The sequence below is a fragment of the Ascaphus truei genome, chromosome 3, assembly GCF_040206685.1.
Source record: "Ascaphus truei isolate aAscTru1 chromosome 3, aAscTru1.hap1, whole genome shotgun sequence".
Classification (NCBI taxonomy): Eukaryota; Metazoa; Chordata; class Amphibia; order Anura; family Ascaphidae; genus Ascaphus; species Ascaphus truei.
In genome coordinates, this window is record NC_134485.1 from 115046424 (window position 1) to 115073340 (window position 26917).

Sequence of the window (26917 nt, forward strand, 5' to 3'; positions counted from 1 at the left end):
GCGCTGCCGCTTAACCGTGTCAGTGCACGACCATTCCTCTACTACTTTTACGGCATTCTCCCTCCAAAGGTCTATCCCTTCCTCTCCCTGGGGTATTGGAAGTATTCCAGAGAAGGCCTTAAGCTTCCGGTAGCTTTGAGATTGGGAGGCCACAGTGAGGGCTTCTACGAATTGGGGTAACGTCACCCCCATTATGGAACCTTCGTTCGTTGCTCTCTCCCTGATAGGCCGGGAGTTTACCTCGCGGGGTACGGTGTCGGGTAGAGAGGGGGGGCAATCAGCCAAACTACTGGCTTCCGGGAGGGAGCTTGGGGTAAAGGAGACTTTGGGTTGGGGACGGTCAACACGGTTTGGGGTACTGGACACGGGGGTACGGGGTGTCCAGGTACTGGTGGACGGTTCGTCTGGATCTTGAGGAGGGGCTCTGAGCGAGAACATTTCCCGTATTACTGGCAAGTCCGAGTATATAAGGGGGTATCCTTCTGGTGGGCACTCGGGGGCTACTAGAATATTCGGGGCCGCTTCAGGGCCTATGTCCCGCCCGACGGTGAATAGTAGGGCACTCAAATCATAAGTAGAGTCGAACACCCTGCCACGGTACCATACTCTATCTTGCCCTAAGAGCTTGCTCAGAGAGTTCCGGATGTCAGTTTCCGCTACTAACGCTGGGACGTTCCCTACGGCGACAATGTGTCTAGGTTGTTCACGGACGGTGGTGGCCCACGCGTGGACCTCTTGATGGGAGGGAATTACCATGATGCTGATCTGTTTTGAATAGGGCACCCCAGGTCTAAGATCTCAGCAGCGCCTCCAAAATGTAACGGGGTTTCCCCCACCCAATCGCAGATCACACGGTGTGGGGGCAGGAAACATACATGGTTACTAATTGTGGTGCATAACCTGTTGGCTCACAGGAGGGCTGAGCTTCCGCCACGGGGAACCTGGGGTAATATTACTGTGGACAACTTACGTATAACGATGCAGCGCCTCCACCTGCGATGGCTCCCACCAGAGGGGGAGTAGTTCCTCGCAGGACAATCAATACTCACACACAAAATATATATATATGGGACTTTACTTATTCCGCAACACAACATATAACCACAACAGTTTGCATAACCTGTGTCCCTTCCTGGAGGAGACACTTACTGCGCCATGCAGGACGCTTACGCTAATTTGCACCACGGCGGGCGCTAACACTTCTAGGCGTCACGGCGGACGCTACCACCTCTAGGCGTCACGGCGGACGCTACCACCTCTAGGCGTCACAGCGGACGCTACCACCTCTAGGCGTCACGGCGGACGCTACCTCCCAAAGAGTGATCCCACCCTGTGTCCAGTAACCCCAACCCAATGTCCCGCACTCCCAAGTCATATACCAATGTGTGTGTGTGACTGCGCAGCCACTATGTCTGGTGATAGGCCTTGTTGGTGCACGTGAGTTGTGGGTGCCGCTATATCACTGGGGTTGGATCCACCGTGATATCCTCCTACGCGTGGGGTGAATTCCAGCGCGGATAATATCACCGTACAGCTCCGCACCGTCTCTACCTTAGTTAGGGTCTGTCTGCTGCCAGTAGGCCGCAGTCACGCTAGCTGGGCCTCCGTGGAGATAGTCCAGCTCCCTCTTAGCAATCCGAGCAATGTCCGTGATACACTCCTAGCAAATATATAATGGGGCAGGGTCCCTAACCTAGGGCCTGTCCCTACAATACTCAGCTAAGATGACTCAGGGCTATCTGGGGCCTAGGGGATTTGCTGGCCTAGTGCAGAGAGTCACAGACCCCTGCACCCTACCTCCCTCCCCTAGCTGCTCCAGTCACCAACTGCTTTTCTCTGTCTGCTTTGTGCTGCCAGACTCACAGCTCTGCATCAGACTACCGCAACAATGTTGCAGACCTCCAGGTGCCTCTTACTGACAGAGGCAGCACAACAACAGGAACTCACTCTAACAACTCAGCAACAACTAACAACGCGCGCTCGCATACCAGAAGGAGGGGGTGAGTGCGCAAGGGGGGCTAGCATGTCAAGGGGGACCTGGCTACATCCATATGAGATATAATTGGATGATATCGCACTGGGGTTTTTTGTTTGCCTTCCTCTGGATCAATACGAAAGTATAGATATAGGATAAAGTATCTGTTGTCTAAATTTAGCATAGGTTGAACTTGATGGACCTATGTCTTTTTTCAACCTCATCTACTATGGAACTATGTAAAAACAATATTACCCTCACTGAGGGATGTCTAATGGATGACTGGTAAAACCAATAGAAATCCTCAACGTGAAAAAAGAAAAACATAGCATAACAATGTTTAATAAACAAGATCTGGGGAAAAAAACTTTTTCCTTTTTTCACGTTGAGGATTTCTATTGGTTTTACCAGTCATCCATAGAACATCCCTCAGCGAGTGCAATATTGTTTTTACAATACTGTTTTTGACACCATTTTTTTAGGACAGTATAATTTGTACTGTTCTTTAGCACATTTTACTATTCACCGATTTGCGCTTTCTTCACCTAATCGCTGTGCCCCACAGGTCCCCTGGCTCTGCATTCTCTCCAGCAATGGGGAGGTGGGGTGGCATCTTTAAGGATAGCATGGAGCATTACTGGGGTTAAATACCACCTAATCTGACTTTTGTAGTTGTTTTCACAAATAGTTGCTGACCAGGACGTCCATGAACCACTCGTCCCACTCCTGTACTTGCAAGTCTTAACTCTGTTCCCATCCCGTTTAATCATAGATCCAACTGGAGTGAAGGACCAGGGATTGAGGCAGCACTTCTTGGTAAATAGGGCCCAGCAGGCTTTACCATGTGCCGCTTTGTTCTTCTCTCCTTGGGATCTGGAGTACGCGTGGTGAATTGTGCATCTTCCTTTGTTGAAGTTGTGCTCACCAGGAAATTGCTACTTAGAATGTTTAATAAGCCATTACATTTTGCTCTCACACAGCCCTCCCTTATCATTATATGATATCAAGATGACAACATTGTTTCCAACAGGACTATTACAGGGAGTGCTACGTGTGCTAGAATGCAATCTTTCCTATCCCTTTCTATCCCACTGTAGTGGTTAAAATATATAGGGGGTTAAAATGTATTATTAAGTTATTTCACTAGGGAGATGTACATTTGGTTTTCAAGCACTTCCTGAGAAATCACAAGAAGCTTAACAATTCCTAACAATATATTCACTTGAGTTGTCGTTAATACATTAAATAGGTGCCCCAGTGATCTGCCCAAAACAGGAAATATACCAAAAAGTACATATTTTTTGACTACCGAATGTTGTTAAACTTCATATTTATTTATTTATGGCAAAAAACAAACAAACAAAAAAACATCGGATTGTCAATGGTGGTATTAACCTTTCCGGTATATAGATCTGTGTATACTCTAACAAGCAGCTTAAATTTGATGTGCTGGCAAACAAAATCAATAATACACGTCTCATGTTCTTGATACGTAGCCTTCTTATACTACACAGGAGGAAAACTCCTCGCTCAGGTAGTAATATTCCAGGAGAGTAGCAGATTAGTAACGGTTGACGGTAATATAAGGTGGCAAGAGAGGAAAGCACTCACTGTATGTTGCACTCCGTCAACCAATAGTGCAATGAAGATAGGATAACATTTGACTTTGAATCAAATTGGGTATTAAATAAATGCCAAAGTTGATAGTAGATACAAAGTTTATGTACACGATAGATCAAAATATATAGGGGTTAAAAGTGTGACCAAATCCAGGAACAGTGAATAAGGTACTGCTCTTCTGTGTAGGTCCAGCTCTACTGTAAGGATAGATAGGTACCTGTGCTTAATTGAGAAGCTTAGTAGTAAATCGATGATAGTAGCAAGATTTATTTTATACCCAATTTGATTAAAAGTCCTTTTTTTCCTATCTTTATTAAACTATTAGTTGGCAGAGTGCAGCATACAATGCTTCTTCCCTCTTTTGCTGCTTTATATTACATAGCCTTCTTTGTATATTCAAATCAGAAAACACATAACATAATAAGGAAACCCACTTGTGTGTTGTATCCAGCTGCCTATGTTTGACATAATCTGTTGCTGGTGGGGAATCCACAGAGGTGCTGGTAGGCAGACTGATAGTAACGGAGATGCTCGACAGGCCAGATACATCCATGATCCTGCAAAGGGAATTGAGGTGGTTACAAAAATATGAAATATTAAAATATTATGTCTGGGCGAACCCACGGACTGTCAAGTTGGAGATCATAAATCAAGCCTTCGCCCAGTTCTATGTGCTTTAGGCACAGAGGAATCGAAGTACCCCTAGATCCCGGGACTTTTACAAGAAAAAAAAACCCAATAAGGGGTTAATTCTATATTCTCAGAAGCGGCTGTTCAGGCATTTTTAGAGAAAAATTCCCATTGATATCAGTATGTTTACAGTACTAAGTGTTTTATCAAATGGCTATGAAAGGCCCACAGGGGGAATCAGATTGTAGGACAATTTTTCCCCCCATAGGGCTTGCGTGTGTGTGCGTGCGTGTAATATAGTGGCACTCCCGAAGGTAGCGTCCGGCCTGAGTACAAACCGCTCGGGACTGGAATAAAGAAAAGATGGAAGCAGGCACCACAGGATTTACAAAAATAAACAAAGTTGAATGAAAAACAATCAACGTTTCGGCTCTCTACAGGAGCATCCTGCGTGCGGTATCAGTGTGCAGTATCCATGTATGTCCTGTATGCGGTATTCACGTGTGTCCTGTGTGCCGTATCCCTGTGCTTCCATACCGTGTGCATCCTGCATTAGCGCAGCGTGTGTCCTGTGTACGGTAGCCGTACTGCGTGTGGTGTCGGCATGCATCTTGCATATAGTATCTGTGTATACGTGTGCGGTAACCCTGTGCAGTAACCCTGTGCAGTCTGCGTATGGTATTCCTGTTCGGTCTGCGTGTGCGTGTGCGTCCTGTATCAGTGTCGTATCAAGTGTGCATCCTGCGTAGTGTCACCGTGTGCCCTATGTGTGGTATCCGTTTGCAGTATTAGCGTGCATCCTACGTACGGTATCATATAGCTGTTGCGCTCAATTGGGAAATTTTTAATCACACGATAAAAAATGAAGCCAGACGCGGGATTCACTAAGACGTGAAGCGCATTTCAGTAGGTGCGGGCAAAAACACGCCCGATCGCACGAGCTGTTTTATTCACCTGCAACCGTGCTTAAAAAATCTAAAGCGCAATATCCGATTGAGAAAAAAAAAGCAGCCTGTAAGAGCTGAATGGAGACGTTGCATCTCCATGCACGGCTCTTACAGGCGATCGTACAGTATACATATACATTTTATGACTAGTGTACATATACAGGGCGTCTCCTGAGCTGAATCACATTGGTTTCAGCCTCGGGGACTCCCTACTTCATGAGATACTGGTCCCGTTATGGAGTGCCGGTATCCCCTGTGCTTTTAAAGCTCCCGCGTCACGTGACCGGGGGATTTAAATCCTGCAGGGGGATACCGGCACCCCGTAACGGGGCCTGTATCTCATTAAGTAGGGGATCCCCAAGGCTGAAACCAATGCGGTTCAGCTCAGAAGACCCCGTGTTCATGTACACTATGATCAAAACACACATATCAATAAAAAATTATTCATTACCGTAGCGGCTAGCCGCTATGGTAATGAAGCTGCATTAATATAATTTTTATTAATAGTGTGCGGGAGCAGGGGGTCTTCCGAGATGAACCGCATTGATTTCAGCCTCGAGGGACCCCCTGCTTCCGAGTTACAGGCGCAGAAATGGGCTGCCAGTATCTCCTCCATTATTTAAATGTCCCGCGTCATGTGATGCGGACGCTTTAAAACACTGGCATCCGATGCCCCATACCGGGGCCTGTAAATTGGGAAGCAAGCGGTCCCTGAGCCAGAAATCAAAGCGGTTCTGCTCAGGAGACCCCCTTACTCCTGCACACTAAAAAAAATACATTAAAGCAGCTTCATTACCTTAGCGGCTAGCCGCTAAGGCAATGAAGGTGTTAAGGCCCAATAGCAGCTTTATTGGTGGCAATTGCCCCCAATAAACCTTGCAATATGTGCTACCCACCCCCGGGGCCCCCAACAACCCCTATACCCCCTAACATACATTACATTTATTTTTTTTTTAAATTTAAAGCATAGGAATGTTACTATAGGCCGATGGGGGCCCGCGGGTGGTCCCTGCGGGTGTCCGGGGGCCCTCGGGTGGTGTCCGGGGGTCCCCGCTGGCCTGCGGTACCAATCCTGTGCTTTAAAAAAAAAACGGGAAATAAATACACCCCCCCCCCCCCGACCCCCTAACACATACAGTACAGTAATGGGCAAAATTACTATTATCCAGATATGGATAATGGTGAGGAGTAAAGTATTCAGCAGTACAACTGAATGCGGGACAAAACCATGCCAGGACCCAAGATGCAAAACCTGCGCAATGCTCTACACAGCGGACACAATACAAATACCACACAAGAATCGGGAATACAAAATCAGAGGAGGGTTCACCTGTTCCTCCAGCAATGTCATGTACCTCATCATGTGCATGAAATGCCCAGGGGGCTGCTACTACATTGGTGAGACAGGACAGTGGCTAAACAAGAGAATGAACCTGCATCGCCACAGCATCACACGCGGAACAAGAGACAGTCCTGTTGGCGAACATTTCTCTGACTCTGGCCATAAGATGAACGATCTGAGGGTTGCCATACTCAAAGGTAATCTTAAAACCAGGAAAGAGAGACGGTTGCATGAATACAAATTTATGCAACTGTTCGGGACACTTAGCAGTGGCCTAAACAGAGATCGAAATTTTATGAGTCATTACTGACACTAGCGAACTCTCTTCCCATGAGCGCTAAAGGCCATGTCTGTACATACTGTGCTATATGTATGCACACACAGCTGTCTCTCACACATACTAATACTCCTTATTTTTCCATCCCTATACACCAATAGGGACCACATAGTATCCACACACACTTTTAGTTGTGCTACAAACTCTCACATTTCCACACCCACCCACACCATTTATATCCCCTCTCACTCCACACACACCTTGTGTAGAGCACTGTTTATACTGTGGGCTCTCCATTCATTCTTATTCACACTGATACACATACACACTCTTTCTTCACTTGCTTTCAGTTACCCTTTGACACCTCTAGCCATAAAACACATCCACATCGGGGGAAGGACCAGCACAGATAACATTCCAAGAGACACTGTTTTTAAGTAATCCTTGCTTCATTCATTGTAACATCGCCGGAAGAAGAGATCAGTGTATCTCGAAAGCTCGCACAAATAAAAGCATTTCGTTAGCCACAGAACGGTATCATCTATTTTTTTTTTGATTATTGAAGCTCGGCTAACACGGTACTGATACTTCTACATGTATATATATATATATAAAACTCAAAATCTGTTTGTGGGTTTGTGCGCGCTCTCATTGGCTGTCATTGGATGTCAAGCTCTCCCATTGCCTGACTACGGGGCGGGCCTTGGCTCTCATGGTCTCTGAGTGCAAGGCAAGGAGACGTCACGCACGTTCGGAGCTGGGTGGGGAACCAGAGCCAGACGCCACGCAACCCTCCCGCCCGCCACCGCAGCGGACAGCCGCCAACTAACAACCCGCCCCACAGTAAGTCACCTGCCGCCAACCAACCAGCCCTTCCCCCTCACCCACCGCCGACCAACCCGCCCCGCAGACAACAGCCGCCGGCGCCCGCACCCACACTCAGCCGCCGCTGCCGACACACCCACCCGCATCCCCTCTGAGCCGGCGCACACAAAACCTCCCGCCTGCCCCCTCCAGTGAGACAACGCCGACGTACCACCCTCCCGGCCGCACCCCCACTGAGCCTCCGCCCACCAATCCTCCCGCCCGCACCAACACTGACCTTCACACCAACCCGCTGTGAAGGGGGGGGGAGAAATCGGAGATGTGAAGGGGGGAGGGGGGAGGGAACAGAGCTGTGACCGGTGGGGGACTGCAGCTGTGAACGGGGGCGGGAACCGGAACTATGAAGACGGGGGGGGGGGAACGGAGCTCTGAAGGGGGGGGGGGAGGAAATCGGAGATGTGAAAGGGGGGGGAGCAGCTGTGAACCAAAAAAATAAAAATAACCTGTAAAAGAAAAATAACATACATTCAATGTTTTTCCTTACCTTTAGATGTCTTCACCCTCCGATTCCAGTGGTCACCGCAAGGTTTCGAACCAATCCACAATCCCAAACAGCAACGGGCCACAGGTAAAAAAAAAATCCAAAGTCATTTATTTATTTCTTTATCTGTAAATTGTAATCCAATTTTGGCTCTTTCGCTGTCTTCTATCTTCTTCTGTATCTTTTTCTTCTCCATCTTCACCCATCTTCATCCGGTACGCCCTTGTAATTCTATTGGAGAAGGCGGTCCTCCCTCCTCTGCTTCTTGCCGTCAAATGAGGCTGCACAGTCTTTTATAGGCCTGTGACGTCACATTTGAGTGCAAATGGTTCACACACCTCTGATTGGCTGTGAAAAGCATGTGTTTTTTTGTTTTTTTTGGTGACGTCATGTAATGGAAGTGAAGACAGCCAGTCAGTATGGCTGTGCTTCCTTTCACTTTAACATGACATCACCAAAAACAACATGGCTTCTGTCACATGGTACTTCAGCCAATCAGATTGTGGGAACTGTATCCCCAATCTGATTGGTTGTTGTAGACCATGTGACTCCCTGTGGATGATGTCACATCCTTTCCCCAAAAATCTGTCAAATGGTCTACTACAACCAATCTAACCGCTAAGGTGATTAAGGGGTTAGGGGACATTAGATTGTATTTTTGATTGTACTGCATTGTTTATGGCAACGGAGGACATGGACAGTGATCAGGATGAGGACGGCCTTCATCGTGGCAGCCTGGCAGGGGTGAGTGCAAGTTTTATTTATTTTATTTCTGCAGCTTAATGTTTTATTTGTAATGGACAAATGCACTATTAACCTTATCTGGATAATAGTAATTTTGACCATTATTGTACTGTATATGTTAGGGGGCGGGGGGCAAGTATTTATTGCAAAGTATTGGGTGTTATTTTTTTTGGCCACATGTTTGGTACCGAAGGCCAGCGGGGACGCGCAGACTCCCATGGGGATCACCAGAGGACCTCGGACTCCCGCGGGGATCACCTGGGGACACCCGCCGGCCTGTTGTATTAATAGTGTGGTGAAAGAAATGTAAACAATGATTTTTTTCATGGCTCCATTTCTTTTGTGCCAGCCTTTAGCTGGTACAAAAATCTGGCATGCTTTTAAAGTACGATTCATTAATCACTGTTTAGTGAATCGAGCTGACTGGCAAACAACGGTGCGTTTGCCGTTTTTTGCCTGATCGGGCGTATTTTTTTTCATTGGCTGAAAAAATGTCTTTTACGGCCAATAAAGCGCTGTTATCACTGCTTAGTGAATCGCGCAGCAGCCTGTATCGGCCTTAAAAGCTATTTATCGAACTTAAAAGCAGTTATCACTGCTTAGTGAATCGCCCCCATTGTGTGGTATCCGCGTCCGTCCTGCGTGTGGTATCAGCGTGCGCTCTGCATATCAGTGTGTGTCCTGCGTCTGGTATCATTGTGTATTTTTCGTGTGTGTGCCCTGCGCGCGGTATCCGTGAGTGTCGGTGTACAGGTGAATCTGTGCATCAGATGCTGGCATTTGCTCTGCATTTTGTTGCTGTCCTCTATTGCAGCAAAGCCATACCAATGTGTGCTTACGAATCATTTGCCCTGTGTGACTCCCCTGCTTATTAAAGCTCATATCCTGGGAACACGGGGTCCATAGAGCATTTACCCAACAGAAGCAACTTTGTTACCACTACTATTTCGCAGCAGTGCCTGCGTCACATAGTCACCCCCTGTCCGCACCTCCGTGTGGCCGGGTCTATCTTGTCCAGCGTCCGCGGTTGCCTGGTAACAAACCGCGGTCCAATCAGAAGGGACGCTTCCAGAGAAAGCGCTTGGACGTTGACCGGATCTTGATTGACGCATCCAGAGATGCAGAGTGACGTCACCTCAAAACGTTTTGAACCTTTGCCCACGTCAAAGATGGCGCCGAGAGCCTCTGCCTCCGCCTTTTAGCTAACTTGTCAGGCAGAGACAGAGCTGATGGTTTGGTCAGGTGGTAATTTCGTCCTCTCATATCAGTGTTTTTCTAACTCTAATGAAAAAATACCCAGTAATGTAAGCCAGCGCTATGGGGCCAGATCTTACAAACGTCTTTCTCGGCCACCGTACCTCTCAGGTCATTGCGTGATTCTAGCTCCAACGTTCTAGTGCCTGTAGAAGTTTGTCCTATCTGGTTTGCCGTTGACCTCCCATCGCGCGGAATCTGAAGGTGACGCGTTGCTAAGGAGCTCGCCGTTGTTAGGGAAGCGTGGCCTAGTTTCCTCCTGCAGCCTGACCTCCTCTTCGCTGTCATGTTCAAGGTGAGAGGTTAAAAGCGGGAGTAGGGAAGCGCCGGTGAGAGCTGTCCGCTCCTTTCCCTGTGCGGGTATTACGACAAAGACAGCACTTTGTGCCCAATGGGGATAAAGGGTTATTGGGGAAGTCAGTCTCCGGGTGACACTCCGTGCTTCTCATGAGAGACAGCAAGCCATGCCGTGTGTGTGATATATATGTGTTAACAAGAAAAAAAAGTGAATGCCTGCTACAGACTGTAAATAAATAAAGAGTACTTAAATCAGTGAAATGAACTGATATAACAGCCACTGACGGTGCTTGGAACAAAATATATGTACACAAGTAGAGAGAAAGTATCCCATATGTAGCACTCTACTCAAATTTACTAATAAGATACAAAAAAAGTAATATGAAAAAAAGTCACAAAATTACACATGACAAAATTAAAACAGTCCCTTACCCTGCCCTGTATTAATGATAAGAGAAAATCCTATTTAAATAAAGACACACAAAAGCTGATTACATATAAACAATACAGCCTCACATAAGTGAATTGCTTGGCAGAGAGGGTTTGAGATAAACCCTCTACCAAGTGAGACCGACAGGTCTTAAGATATGACCTATCATAGCAGAAAATAGAAACAGGAATAATTATCATTTACTTTAATGACTAATAAGTACCACAAAACAGAAGAAATACCCTGTGTCGATACATCAGACACATGCAAATAGCTTGAACCCTATGATGAAAACAACAACTCCCTCCCTGGAGTGTATAGCATGAGTCCCCTAAGTGTGTGTGTGTGTGTGTGTGTGTGTGTGTGTGTGTGTGTATATATATATATATATATATATATATATATATATATACACATATATATGTCTAAGACATGCAAATGAACATACAGTAATATTTACAGTTGCTTTATGCTTTACTGTGGAGGGTTTTTGTCACTTTTTTTACCCACCATAACCTTAATGACAGTGGTGATTACCTAGTCTAGTCTCAAACCTGCAAGCCATTAAGACCAGCCTCACACTGATGATACCCATCAAGGTTGAAACATGTATGTGAGTAGGTCTAATGGCTTTGCATCTCATCCCAGCCTCTGTTTAAAAGCTGTGTTTAAAACAGCATGCAGTGGCTTGAGGATTGGCTTGTGTAATATGAGCTTGAGACAAAAGGTGGCACTGAGTGCTCATTTGCATGTCATTTCCCAGAATCCCTTGCTGCAGTGGAAGCGCTGTATGCTGGGTGACAATGGGGAAAGACAGGGTTGCAGACCTGTCTAAGACATGCAAATGAACATACAGTAATATTTACAGTTGCTTTATGCTTTACTGTGGAGGGTTTTTGTCACTTTTTTTACCCACCATAACCTTAATGACAGTGGTGATTACCTAGTCTAGTCTCAAACCTGCAAGCCATTAAGACCAGCCTCACACTGATGATACCCATCAAGGTTGAAACATGTATGTGAGTAGGTCTAATGGCTTTGCATCTCATCCCAGCCTCTGTTTAAAAGCTGTGTTTAAAACAGCATGCAGTGGCTTGAGGATTGGCTTGTGTAATACGAGCTTGAGACAAAAGGTGGCACTGAGTGCTCATTTGCATGTCATTTCCCAGAATCCCTTGCTGCAGTGGAAGCGCTGTATGCTGGGTGACAATGGGGAAAGACAGGGTTGCAGACCTGTCTAAGACATGCAAATGAACATACAGTAATATTTACAGTTGCTATATATATATATATATATATATATATATATATATATATATATATATACTGTATATATATATATATATATATATATATATATATATATATATATATATATATTTATTATAAAAAGAATCACTGGCACTCCAATAAAAATTCAATAATGAATAGGTGCATGTCCCATATAAATAATAAAAGTATACATTACTGCATAGCAGCAAAAAGGAGACAGCACTCAGGTGAATGAAAATAAATGCGCACTCCCCTGAGGAAGATCCCCCTGTGGGATCAAAACGTTGGAGTTATGTGCTGTATTTAATACATTTATTTTCATTCACCTGAGTGCTGTCTCCTTTTTGCTGCTATGCGGTAATGTATACTATATATATATATATATATATATATATATATATATAATGTATGTGTGTAGAGGTATCGGTACCTTGTTAGCCGATCTTTAATAATGAAAAAGGAATAGACGAGCCCACAGTGTATACAGCACTTTAAAAAAGGTGTGTGTAAAGTGGCCATGTAAATTACCCAAAAATCTACTCGCCGAACAAAAAAATCTACTCGACACATAGCCCCGCCCCCAGCCCCGCTTTAAAAAAAAAAACGAATAAATTCCTAGTAAGAACAACATTCGTTTTTGACATAAGTTTATTTATTGTATTATATTATACTACAATTAGTCCTTGTTACGTGTGTAAATGTCGGATTTAGAAAAAAAAGCCAGATGTGAATGACTAGTTTCCTGAACCCCATAACTAGTGCCTGGACGCCCCCGCGTCACAATATCTAATGCAGCAATCCCGCCTGGGATCTTACCTGATCCGCAGTCCCTCAGTGTCCAGGTACCCTCATTCCCGCAATGTTATACATTGGAGGGGAGGTGTTCCCTACCTGTCTTCTGGTTTAGGGGGGATTCCGATGTCTTCCGTGTGAAGCTCGAGAGTTAGATCTGGAAGAAAGTGGTGTAGGTATAGGGCAGTTAAGATATATAGGGTAAATGAGAGAGAGAGAGAGAGAGAGAGACAGAGAGAGAGTGTGGGTGAGAGACACGGAGAGAGAGAGACACAGAGAGAGTGCGACAGAGAGAGAGAGTGCGACAGAGAGAGAGAGTGCGACAGAGAGAGAGAGTGCGACAGAGAGAGAGAGTGCGACAGAGAGAGAGAGTGCGACAGAGAGAGAGAGTGCGACAGAGAGAGAGAGTGCGACAGAGAGAGAGCGTGCGACAGAGAGAGAGGGTGCGACAGAGAGAGAGAGAGGGAGAGCGCGACGGAGAGAGGGAGAGCGCGACGGAGAGAGGGAGAGCGCGACGGAGAGAGGGAGAGCGCGACGGAGAGAGGGAGAGCGCTCACACACACTCAGACACACTCACGTGGTGGGTGACTGGGTGGGTATTCATTGGAAGGGAGGGGGCCTACCTGTTCCTCCAGGGCCTGCTTGTCCTCCACATGCTGCTCCACATGCCAGCTGCGGGCTGGGGTTGGGCAGCCAGGCGGGGGTGTCGGGCGGGAGGTCGGGCAGCCGGGCGGGAAGTGCGAGAGGTCGGGCAGCCGGGCAGGGTGTCGGGCAGGAGTTGCGGGGGGCTCAGGAGCCAGCGGGGGGATCGGGGGACAGCCGGACAGGCGCACGGCTACACTAACCTCCCCGATGGGAACCGTGGCCGGGGAACTTTGCCCGCCGCGCGTGCGCGCCTCCCCCTCTACCTCCTGCCCAGGCTGCAGCCACGGGGACCGGAGTCAGAGCTGCCAGCCTTCCCTTCTTCCCCGCCTTCCCTTCTTCCCCGCTCCTATTACCCTACCCGCACGGGTGCCAAAGGAGCGTGGGACGGAGGGGAAGCGCCTACCTTGTCCTCCAGCCCTGGGCAGCAGCCGCGGGCACTCCCCCAGCCTACATCCCACCCCGGGCAGCAAGCGGGGATCGGGTGGGGGAGGGGCTGACCCAGAGCTGCTAGCCGGCCCTCTTCCCCGCGTCAGCCCAATCAGGGAGGGGGATTATTTATTTATTTAGAAAGAAAAAAATTTGGCGCGAGCAGGGGAATTCATAGAGCCGCAGCACGGCTCGCCCGCGGCCTAAATCAACTCGCCACGGGCGTGTGGTTATGCCTATTTGTCGAACACTGTATGTATGTATGTATGTATGTGTATGTATATGTATATGTATGTACAGTATATATGTATGTATATACTTAGTACACAAGGTGTACTTAGTAGATCAATAGGAAATATAGTGGCAGCCACTATATTTCCTATTGATCTACTAAGTACACCTTGTACTGAGTGCTCACATTGAGGTTACCCCAGGTCAGCACTGCATCTGACATCACGCTGTGCAATCAACTTGATGTGCAGCACCTGTTATTTGTGAGGATTCTAGGGGTATATATATATATATATATATATGTGTTCACTTCTGTCCTGTAACTGCACCACCTTGACAAAGGTCCCATTCGTGGACCGAAACGTTGGTTTTGTGTTTATTTTTTCAATACACTTGTTTGTTCAATTCTGGAGTGCTGCCTGCTGATTTCGTTTCCAAACGGCATCATATTGCTTATTCTTTTTATAGGATCATTATAGTGCTTCTTGTTCTTTTTCTATGATCTATACACACACACACACACACACACACACACACACACACCACACCACACCACACCACACCACACCACACACACAGACACACAGACACACAGACACACAGACACACAGACACACAGACACAGCAAGCCATGGTGTGTGTGTGTCAGTGCATATTATAATGTATAAAATAGCTTATTTTTCTCTTTCTGTAATGACCTTTATGAAGCACACAATGCGTTGCAGACACTTGGAAATTTTAACAACTGTTTCCTGTGACGATACGGTTTAGCAGGGACAAGTGACGATGACATTTATTATACATTGCCCTCCCCCCCGCTCCCTGTTGTATTATGCTGGTGCAGTACGGCCTATCCTTTTGTTATATTTCTGAGTTAGAGCCGAAGACTACACTCTACATTACTACATGTAGCCCTTTTTGTGAACACCTGAACTAAGGGACTACGGTGCATAAACCTGTGGCTTCAGGAGCTCTGAGCCTCCGCATATTGGGAGCCTGGGGGTATACCTTTATCACTTGTGGTGCAGCGCCTCCACTCACCCAGGATCCCCATTATAGAGATTATACCCTGAGCAAGAACCTAACAACAACAGTATGCAACAGCAACCTTTTTATATCACACATGAATAACAAATAATATGCAGACTTATCATATAACATTTACATACACACACACAACGTGGCTCGGCCACACCTTATTGGGATAATGTCCTGTACATAAGTGGCTCTGCCACTCTCCTTAGGAGTATGTCTCATAACCAGTAAAGTATGGTACCATATGCATTCTCTCAGGAAACCCAATTAGTTAGTGGGAGGCGGGATCAGCGCCTGGTGACCGGTGTAGGTGCACTTGTAGATAAGGATACCTTCCGGTCACTACGATGACCTTGACACTCCACAGGGTCCTGGTGTTAATCCAGCCTTGCGCCGTCTCTCCCTTCTGCAGCACCGTCAGATGGGAAATCCAAGATGGCGGCCGCAGCTCCGCAGCTCCGCATATGACCCTCACTAAAGGGAAACGTCCCTGACGACTATGGGCGTCCTTACAAATACAGCACCCTACGATGGCGGGGGAAAGACTCATGGGGCTGTGGGCATACCCTACCTAAACAGACGGGTCACTGACCCTCTGCTCTCGCACACGAGGTTCCGCCAACCTCCTCCTTCACCTCCCTCGCTGCTCTGACCCACCGCCCACACGCATCCGGTTCCTGCATACACAGTCTCGCATCCCATTGGTCCTCAGCCTCAGCTGACCTCCTCACAGTCAGAGTTCATAGTTCAACCCCCTCCAAGTCTCTACTTATGATTACCCTTCGCGCGCTTCCCTCGCGCATGCGCAGCCCAACTGGTACGCAGTAACTTCGCTGGCAAACAGGGACAATATGGCGCTGCCTATGTAATTGACAGCGCGGAACCTTTAATATATATGTACATCCTTACATTCTCCCCCCTCCAGAATCCAGCGTCCCCGCTGAACTACCTAACCACATATATATTAACTATGTACACAACCCTCTCTTCCTAGATTAGGTTACACATCTCATTAAACAGTACCATCATAGCTTGCATCCTATGCCGAGCCCACTGCTGAGCCTCATAATGGGGTGCCCCAAACTGATCATATGCCATTCGCATGGGAGGTTGACTGTTTCTTTGACTTCGGCGGGGTTGATCCTCCTCTGCTTCCTCTGCAGAGTGCTCAGTCTCAACTGGTATTTCCATCTCTACCCTTGAGGGGTGTTCAGCATTAGCACAGTCTCTTTGGGGTGTAAAACATGGACTTTGTGGGTCTAGAGGCTGACTCACTGGAGTCAAATGATCAATGTTCGGGCCAAAAGGCTCTTTACCCGTGGCTCCTTCGGGAGATGCCTCCACGGCCGGAAGGCCCCTTTGAGAGGTTCCCTCCATTGTATCCTCAGAGGTGGCAATTTTTATAGTCTCTGAGCCATCCTCTGTGTATTCAACTGCTCCATCTAGGGCAGTGGCTGGGGCTTCCAATTAATCCGTCCCTACTTGAGGTATGAGAAGCAGATGATTCCTATGCCACACTTTTACGCGGCCTTCAGAATCCTTGATCCGGTACACAGGAAGACCCGGCATCTGTGACTCCACCTCATACACACCCTCCCGCCACCGGTCTGCCAATTTATGCTTCCCAGGAACACCTAAGTTGCGTAAAAGGACCGCATCTCCGGGGTGAATTTCCTTGTAACGTACTTTGTGGTCATAACGCCTTTTATTCCCCGCATTCAATTGTGCGGTCGTCCGCTCAGCCAATTTGTAGGCCAACTGTAAACTGTCCTTTAGTCGCTGAACGTATCGGAAATGCGTCCTATTGGATACCCCATCGGTAGATATCCGTAGGCGCACATCCACCGGTAACCGGGCTTCCCTTCCGAACATCAAGAAATACGGGGTATACCCAGTGGACTCATGTCGGGTACAATTATACGCATGTACCAATGCTTCGACGTGTTTACTCCACTCCGTCTTTTGCGGGCTCGTCAATGTACCCAACATATCCAACAAGGTGCGATTGAACCGTTCGGGCAAGGCATCCCCTTCGGGGTGGTACGGGGTAGTACGTGACTTGGCAATGTTCAGTAGGGTGAGCAACTCCCGTATCAGTGTACTTTCAAAATCCCGGCCCTGATCGGAGTGAAGACGATTTGGTAACCCATAGTGAATGAAATATTTTTCCCATAGTACGCGGGCTACCGTTACGGCCTTCTGGTCTTTCGTAGGGAACGCTTGGGCGTACCTAGTGTAGTGGTCAGTGATCACCAGAACATTACTAACTCCCCGACTGTCGGGTTCGATACAAAGAAAATCCATACACACCAAATCCATGGGACCCGAACTTTTCAAGTGTGCCATAGGAGCCGCCCTGGTAGGCAGTGTCTTCCTTTGTAAACAACGATTACACTTCCTACAATGTTGCTCCACTGACTCCCTCATTCTCGGCCAATAGAACCTATCCTGCAGTAGTCCAAAGGTCTTGTCAATACCCAGGTGACCATGGTCATCGTGAAGGGCCCGGAGGACTAGTGTTCTCAAACGTTCCGGTAAAAACAACTGACGCCGATCGGGATGGTTATGATAGGAGATCACCCGATATAACAAACAATTGTCCATTTCAAACTTCCCAAACTCATTTAACAGGAGCTTCACCAAGTCTTTGGGGGCCCGCTTCAGTATAGACGGATTATCTTGCTGTACAGCTTGACGGGCTAGCTCCACTATGGGGTCTTGTGTCTGATAATGCACTAGATCCTTCCACGCTATGATATTATCTTCATTGATATTCATCCCGTCTCGACCTTGATAGGCCCGAGGAACAGCCTGCGAATGACATCCCAACGAGTCAACCACCCGTAATTCCGAGAATGCTACGTTGTCATCGACTATCGCCGCTACTGAACAGAGAGCACGAATCCCGGGGCCCGGTATCTCCTCCCAGACTTCCTCATCAGGGGTGGATTGCAGACCAGGTCGACGAGACAGAGCGTCGGCACCTATGTTGGTGGGTCCGGGTTTGTATTTAAGGTTGAACCGGTAATTGGCTAGAGCAGCTAACCAACGGTGTCCGGTGGCGTCCAATTTGGCAGATGTATTGATATAGGTCATGGGATTGTTGTCCGTGCGTACTTCGAACGGTACTCCATATAGATAATCGTGCAGCTTGTCCACCACCGCCCATTTTAGCGCCAAAAATTCCAACTTATGGACCGGGTAATTCTGCTCGCTAGGGGTTAAACTTCGGCTCGCGTGGGCCACTGGACGTAGCCCGGTCTCATACTTCTGATGCAAAACCGCTCCTAGCCCGCTGAGGCTAGCATCGACATGTAGGACATAGTCTCGCTCAGGATCCGCGTAGGCCAAGACGGGGCCTGGGTGAGGCTGGTCTTTAAGTGTTTGAAGGCCTGTTCACATTCTGTAGTCCATGTCTTCCCAAAGGGTGTCTGCGCCGAGCTCCCCTTTCTCCCGGTTTCTCCCGGATACACCTTGAGAAGGTCATTCAGTCTCTTGGCCTTGCTGGAATACCCCTCCACGAACCGCCGATAATAGCCACAAAACCCCAAGAAAGACCGCAGCTCTTGAACATTTTGAGGTCTGGGCCAGTTCATCACCGCCTCGATCTTCCCTGGGTCGGTGGACACCCCATCAGCTGACACAATGTGGCCCACATACGTTACAGAGGTCCGACAGAATTTGCACTTGTCTAGCGACAGTTTTAGGCCCTCCCCCTCAAGCCTATCCAGCACCTTCATCAGTCTCTCGGAATGCTCTTCTAGAGTCCGCCCAAACACGATAATGTCGTCCAGGTACACTAAGCACTCTCGCGGGTTAAGGTCTCCGAGGGTTTTTTCCATTAGTCTCTGGAACGTGGCCGGGGCACCGCAGATCCCTTGAGGCATGCGGGTAAACTGGTAAAACCCTAAGGGACAGATGAAGGCCGTTTTTTCTTGGTCTTCCTGGCCCATGGGCACTTGATAATACCCGGACCTGAGGTCGAGCACACTGAACCATTTACTCCCGGTCAACGCATTCAGGAGGTCCTCGATTCGGGGCAGTGTATACTGGTCGGGGATAGTACGGTTATTCAGCGTTCTGTAATCCACACATAGACGGACCGTCCCGTTATTCTTGCGGACTACCACAATGGGTGAGGCGTAAGGGCTCCGAGATTCCCGCACGATGCCAGCCGTTTCCATCTCGTCGATTAATCCCCTCACTTCGTCAACATCCTTTGAGGCAAGCCGGCGGGAGCGCTCCCGGAAGGGGGTGGCGTCGCTCATTCGGATGGTATGGTGGGCACTGCGACTGCACCCCACATCCATATCACCAGTGGAGAACACACCCCTTCGGTCGTGTAGCTCATCCTGTAGCCTCTTCCTCCACTCATCCGGGAGGGGCGAGTCGCCAAAGTCAAATTCCAATGCCGGCGCTATGGTAGTAGGCGAGCTCCTAGCTAGTCCCGTCGAGGCCTCCTCCTCGGAAGTTACCGGGTATATCCTTCCTAGCGTCTGCCGCCGGTCAATAGTCATCGGGTACGGGGATATATTCTGCACATACACCCAGGTGCGCTTCGGGATCTTCCCGGGCCATTCCTTGACCGAGGTTAGTACTTTGTAGCCCAAACGTTGTTCGTCCTGGGCCACACTCTCCAAGGTGAAGAGCTGATCCTCCGACCGTCGACGGGGGTAATGGCAAGCGGCGACCATCATTCGTCCTTCCCCCGGGGGAATCTGGATCAGTCCCCATTCTTGGCTGTAGAGGACGCCATGCTCTTCCTCAGTCGCAATTTTACCGCAGACCTCTTGGAGGGCGGGACAGGCCGCTAGGGCCAGCAGTGGGGCTTCTCCTGCTTCCTGCAAAAACTGGCGGAACACCGCGCGCACAATGTCAGCGTTGGTCCCCAAGATGATTGGGGCGCTGGGGTGGTCCTGCGGCTCGGGGCACACTAAGGCCTCCACTTCCATGGGGTGATGTTTACCAGTATTCAGCTGGAGAATATCTAACTGCACCTTTACTACTCCGTCTATGGGGTAATCTTCATGACTCAGTCCCCGTAGTCGCAAGGCATCCGCAGATAGCAACGGTAGTTGGTGTAGGTGTTGGTCGTAGAAGGGCCGATACACGATGGTCACTTGAGATCCCGTATCCAATAATGCGGCGGCGTAGATGCCCTCAATAACCACTCGAATAATGGAGGCGGGGCCAATTCGGGGGCTCGGAGAGGATGGCAACACCTTTTCATCCTCCAGGGGCTGGCACGGCATCGACTGCGCCGATCGGGACGACGTCCTCCGCGAGGTGGGGCAGTGGGCCCGTAAATGTCCCATCTTTCCGCATGCGTAACACTGCATTTGGCTGAGGTAAGCCTCGTCTCTCCTGGTTGGGGGACTTCGCCCAGTCGGGGAACGAGGTCTGGGTGTCACTGGGGTGGGGACATCCTCGGGATCGAGATCCCCAGGTTCGGGCACGTCGGGCTTTGGGTCCACTTTCTTGGCTTCTTTACCCCCGGGCGGTGGCTTCTTCCCGGTGGCTAAGTCACGCCCTAACAACACCATCTCGTGCGCTTGGACCCGATCCATTAAGTCGTGAAACGACAGGGCTTGCCCGGGCGTTATGCAGCTACTGACCCGCACCGACACGGGGTGTAGGGGTAGGAGGCCCCTCAGCAACTGAGTGGTACGTATTCCGTTGGCTTCTTTCCGTGGCAACACGCCTTTCCTGACCATATTCCAGAGATCCAGGTGTAGTCGCCTGAGAAAATCGGATACCATCTCCCCTTCCTTCTGGGCTAACGCATGAAATTTCGACATCAAAGTATACATGTCCACCGGAGCTCCATACGCCTTGGTTAGGCAGTAGATGAGGTCTGCCGCATCAGCTTCCGGGTTGTCGTCTCGGTAGTAGTGCACCATGTGGGACGCGGGGGGCCGTAAGCACTCGGCGATGCGCTGTCTACGGACCGCGTCCGTGCAGGTCCATTCAGGTAGTACCTGTTCGGTATGATCCAGCCAGTCCTCTATCCCTACTTCCCCTTGGGGCGTGGGTTTCTCCCCGGAGAAGGCCTTTAACTTCCTGTACTGGAGCGACTGGGTGGTATTGTGGATAACGGCAGCTAAGGCGGGCAAAGAGGTGTCTCCCGGTAAGCTATCCCCGACAGCGGGGTAAGCGTCCAATCTTGATAGGCTAAGTCGGTTGAGGCTAGCCCGCAGGCCGGACGGGGTAGAGGAGGAGCCTAGGCTCAGGGCTGCGGGCCAGTGAGGGTGCAGGCCACGGTCAGGGGAGTGGTCGGGGCCTCCCGTCGCGGCGCCAGCGGTGGGGGTATGCTCTCTCCGGGGGGTGGAAGTGGCCAGGGGCGCAGGGGTGTCCACCTGGACGATGGGACAGCGCACCCCCGGAGCCTCGGGCAGCAGCAGTATACGGGGCAAAGCCTCGGGGCATATATCTTGTTCAGTGGCATACAAGATCCGGCGCCAGGTCTGGTCGCGGTCATAAAAATGGTCTTGTACTTGGGCATTGTCCAGGAGAGGAAGCTTTCGGACCTGCTCGGTCACTGTGCCTAACGAGATCATGGCGGGGACATGGCCCAGCGCGAAAACACGGTTCAAGGGAATCCCGCGCCGTTGGGCCCACTTGCGCACCTCGAGCGCCGAGGGCACCGACATGATGTGGGTTGGTTGCACAATAGAGACAAAAAATGTGGGGGCACCCCAGGTCTAAGCTCTCAGCAGCGCCTCCAAATGTAGCCCTTTTTGTGAACACCTGAACTAAGGGACTACGGTGCATAAACCTGTGGCTTCAGGAGCTCTGAGCCTCCGCATATTGGGAGCCTGGGGGTATACCTTTATCACTTGTGGTGCAGCGCCTCCACTCACCCAGGATCCCCATTATAGAGATTATACCCTGAGCAAGAACCTAACAACAACAGTATGCAACAGCAACCTTTTTATATCACACATGAATAACAAATGATATGCAGACTTATCATATAACATTTACATACACACACACAACGTGGCTCGGCCACACCTTATTGGGATAATGTCCTGTACATAAGTGGCTCTGCCACTCTCCTTAGGAGTATGTCTCATAACCAGTAAAGTATGGTACCATATGCATTCTCTCAGGAAACCCAATTAGTTAGTGGGAGGCGGGATCAGCGCCTGGTGACCGGTGTAGGTGCACTTGTAGATAAGGATACCTTCCGGTCACTACGATGACCTTGACACTCCACAGGGTCCTGGTGTTAATCCAGCCTTGCGCCGTCTCTCCCTTCTGCAGCACCGTCAGATGGGAAATCCAAGATGGCGGCCGCAGCTCCGCAGCTCCGCATATGACCCTCACTAAAGGGAAACGTCCCTGACGACTATGGGCGTCCTTACAAATACAGCACCCTACGATGGCGGGGGGAAGACTCCTGGGGCTGTGGGCATACCCTACCTAAACAGACGGGTCACTGACCCTCTGCTCTCGCACACGAGGTTCCGCCAACCTCCTCCTTCACCTCCCTCGCTGCTCTGACCCACCGCCCACACGCATCCGGTTCCTGCATACACAGTCTCGCATCCCATTGGTCCTCAGCCTCAGCTGACCTCCTCACAGTCAGAGTTCATAGTTCAACCCCCTCCAAGTCTCTACTTATGATTACCCTTCGCGCGCTTCCCTCGCGCATGCGCAGCCCAACTGGTACGCAGTAACTTCGCTGGCAAACAGGGACAATATGGCGCTGCCTATGTATTTGACAGCGCGGAACCTTTAATATATATGTACATCCTTACATACATAATACTCATTACACTCGCCCTGTAACTCACTACAATGGGATGACCATCGGGAAAACCAAATATCTCACATGTATGTGAATCCACTGACTTTCTTTTTTTTACCCACCATAACTTATTTAATGTGCGATTGAAACCGCTTCCGGCTTCCCGGTGCAAAGCCAGTATAACCAGCCTCACACTGATGAGACCCAAAAGGTCGAAACATCGGTGTGAGTAGGTTTACTGGCTATTCCCTTTTAACCCAGGCTGTGCTGAAAACATAGTGTATACGGCAGGCATATGCTTATAGGGGTCTATTTAAAAATGGACAAGAAGCAAAAGGTGAAAAACTGGGAGGGCTCATTTTGCTTGTCATTACCCAGAATCCCTAGCTGCAGTGGAAGCATTGTATGCGAAGAGATAATGGGGAAATACGGGGTTGCAGACCTGTCTGAGACCTGCGAATGTGCTCACAAGTGGTATTATTATTTTTTAACCATGAAAAGCAACCGACTCGAAATTAGAATTTTCACTTTTTTTAGTTTACATACTCGTATGTATGTCTTTGTTTATATGGCGCCATCAATGCACATAGCGCTTCACAGCAGTAATACACTTGACAATCATAAAAATAATAAAATAATACAAATAACAGATCATGGGAATATAAGTGCTTCAGGCATAAAAGTAACATTTAGGAAGAGGAGTCCTTGCTCCAAAGAGCTTACAATCTAATTGTGTTGTCTTTGTCTTCTACCTGTGGCTGGGCTGCTGCAAGTGGTGGAAGTTAATATGAAATTATACTTAATTCGTGTTTTTATTTATTTATCCATTTTTAACCTGAAGTGGTAGATGATCATTCAGTAGTTTTTCTGTTAAAACCTGAAACTGGAATCAATACAAAATACAAACGTTCCAATCTACAAAAAACATTTTTAAATCATTTACTGAAACATTTTAACAATCCACTGATCTCGAAAGAGAACACCCCAAGGATAAAAAAACAACACATTAGATGTTGCCACTTTATTAAAATTTAAATTATTTATTGTAGTTTAAATGTAATTACATTTTTCTTTGCTATCTGGTTCAGCACCCTTCTTCCTAAAGCACCACTGACCGCACCCAAAGCCTTAACTAACTAGGGCAGCCGGGGCTGGAACTGTGGACACGAGGACTCCACGAACAGAAATACATGTTTTTTTTGTTTTTTTAGGGAAACGCAATTATTTGTAGCGTTATATTGATTTATCTTTTTGATGCATTTAAATTTTTTTTAAATTTATGGTCTGTTACACGATGGTGTAAGATTCACCCTAAAAAAAAAACATATAAGGGCTAGCGGGACTTGGGATTCAGAAGGTTTCGTTGTCCTTTAAATTGTTAAAAACGAATAAGCTGTCTCATTGATACTTTAATATGGAAACATGTAATTTTACAGCGGATAAGAACCACCGTTGTAAAACATCAGACCCTATTTGATACGGTAATTGAGTTTCTTTGTTATATGGACTAGCCCATATGTAGCAATAATATTAGTTTCAGTTTTACATTAAGGCATACATGGGAGCTATCGATCACAATGACCCTGCTGCATAACAGGAGCATAAAAAATGGCACAAAGTGCGTCAAAGCAAGAAACCCTTCTATTTTCTATTGTACCGTTGTTGTTGTTGTTGTTGATCAAGGTTTTTTTTTTGCTCCCTGTTTTTTATTGTGAAGCCATGAGCCTTTGCTACATAACATAGCCCCCATAATAGCCTCTGAGTTGAGGTTTTCTCCTTGTTGTGGGAGAAGGAGTGGCTCAGTGAGTAAAGACACTGACTGGCACTGAGAGTTTGGAGCAGGTGAGCTCAATTCCCGGAGTCGACTCCTGGGCAAGTCTCCCTGTGCCTCAGGCGCCAAAACCATAGATTATAAGCTTCATGGGGCAGGGACGTGTGCCAGCAAAATGTCTCTGTAAAGCGCTACGTAAAAATAGCAGCGCTATACAAGAACATGCTATTATTATTATTATTATTATATGTGCTCAAGTGATGTTGAGGCCTTGGCCACGAGAAGGAGACTAGGAGGGCAGTAGATACTACTACGCCCGATGGATATGGACATTTTATTTTGTTTTTTATTTAGTAGTTCTGGGTTGACGTTTTAAGTAGATTTGCTCTCAGGTCAAAATGTGACTTTTGCTATTGCTTTTGCCCTCTTTTAGTGTCTAGATAGGAGTAACGCAAGTTTTAGATATGACTTAAGTAATGATATTTGTTGGCGTTAACGGAGCTTCGTAAATTGTGTATTTATATGCTCATGACTCATTTGCATTATCATTTTACCCAACATTAACATTATTTATATGTCCAGTCAAGTACAGAAACGTTAAATGTTATTATTAGTATCATATATTGCATATACAAATACTGGCGTCCGGAAATACATTTTTGATATGTAACCGAATCACAAATACAAATAAAGAAGAAAGAACATATGGGGAAGAAGTTACAGAACCCAAAAAAGGTGGACGTAGCGCCGGTTATGTCACCGCGTGGGCGCAACCTGGAGGCGGGCCCATTAGGAGCTGTATTTCCAACAACACGGGATGTGCGCGCCCCTAAGTTAGCGGCTGGTACCGGCTGGGGTGAGAGGAGCATCACAGGCGGCGGTAGCAGCGGGACACCCGATCGCGGGTCGGGGTATGTGACGGACACGCTGAGCGGGACGCGGATCACGGATCCTGACAATATATGATTGCCACATACCTACAGGGCCCAACTGACTCACTATGACATCCTATTTTTATTGTGAATTGAAAAGTATGGCCCAGAGAAACCCAGTCTCTTAAGTCTTATCCTGAAACTCGTGTATGTAATGAGTTATCTTTGCCACATAATAAACTTCCTATATCCCACTCTTCTGTGGAGAGGACAGAAGTTTGTTTCCAAAACCCAGGAATGTTACACCTTGCGACATTTCAAGGGTGAAGAACTAGGGGTTTCTTTAGTTTATATCTGTTTATGTTCTCCCTATTCAAAAGAACCAGCCATGGGTTCAGAGGGACCTCTTTGCCTATAATCATCTTGATCTTACCCAATACTTCTGTCCAACAGGTACAGTGGACATGTCCACCAAATATTGGGCATCGTTGCCCTCTGTCCATATCCCTCTTGTAGAAATCGGATGGATTTGGGAATTGGTGACATAATCTTTGTGGGGTGTTCTGTAGTATATAGGATTTTGTTAATTTTCTAAAATGTTTACAGAAATAGACACGATTGCTGTAATCCCCCATATCTGCATTCATTCACTTTGAGGAGTATTGTTCTCCAGATCCCTCTCCCAAGCCAGACCCCTCTGACTAAGCTTGGTTTAGTCTCGAGATCAGCCCTGTTTAAGATGTATATGACTGAGCAATTGTGAACAGCGGCAGCAATATGCAAAAATATGGTCTCAGACACTGTAGTCTGTCTAAGACAGTGGTGTTCAACTTTGTTTTGGTTAAGGAACCCTACAATTATATTGTTTATTTCTGCGGAACCCCAACCCTCTCCAATAAGCCCATCTGAGATCAGATGCATTGTAAGGAACCCCAACTCTCTCTAATAGCACGTCTGAGATCAGATGCATTGTAAATTCTTCTGTATTTGGTAACATTTTCAAATGACCTAAAAATTGCAGGGAACCCTTTAGGGGTGCCCGGGGGAAACTAAGGATTCCTAGGAACCCCTGTTGAAAAACACTGGTGTAAGTATTGATTCCTTACTTTGATGGGATAGGATGATTAATTTGTGTAAAATGCCACCTCTCCTCTCCAAATATTGAAAAGGCTGTACTTTATCTAGGAAGACAGTATTAGGCCTGAAAACCTCAGAATTCTGAGGTTACCTCCACCTCT

General features: G+C 47.8%; 2 protein-coding genes across 2 annotated transcripts in view; one reads left to right on the forward strand and one right to left on the reverse strand.

Moving 5' to 3' along the window:
- C3HXorf58 (chromosome 3 CXorf58 homolog) overlaps positions 1-9980 on the reverse strand; it is a 34779-nt gene extending 24799 nt beyond the window's left edge. Inside the window, exons 1-2 of the mRNA XM_075589369.1 lie at positions 9891-9980; positions 4030-4152 (exon numbers count right to left, since the gene is read on the reverse strand). Of these exons, the coding sequence (XP_075445484.1) occupies positions 4030-4148 (119 nt within the window). The 5' untranslated portion in view covers positions 4149-4152; positions 9891-9980. The remainder of the gene's footprint in view (positions 1-4029; positions 4153-9890) is intronic.
- Positions 9981-10080: 100 nt separating this feature from the next.
- Positions 10081-26917, forward strand: part of APOO (apolipoprotein O) — a 70979-nt gene continuing 54142 nt past the window's right edge. Inside the window, exon 1 of the mRNA XM_075589370.1 lies at positions 10081-10450. Within this exon, the coding sequence (XP_075445485.1) occupies positions 10442-10450 (9 nt within the window). The 5' untranslated portion in view covers positions 10081-10441. The remainder of the gene's footprint in view (positions 10451-26917) is intronic.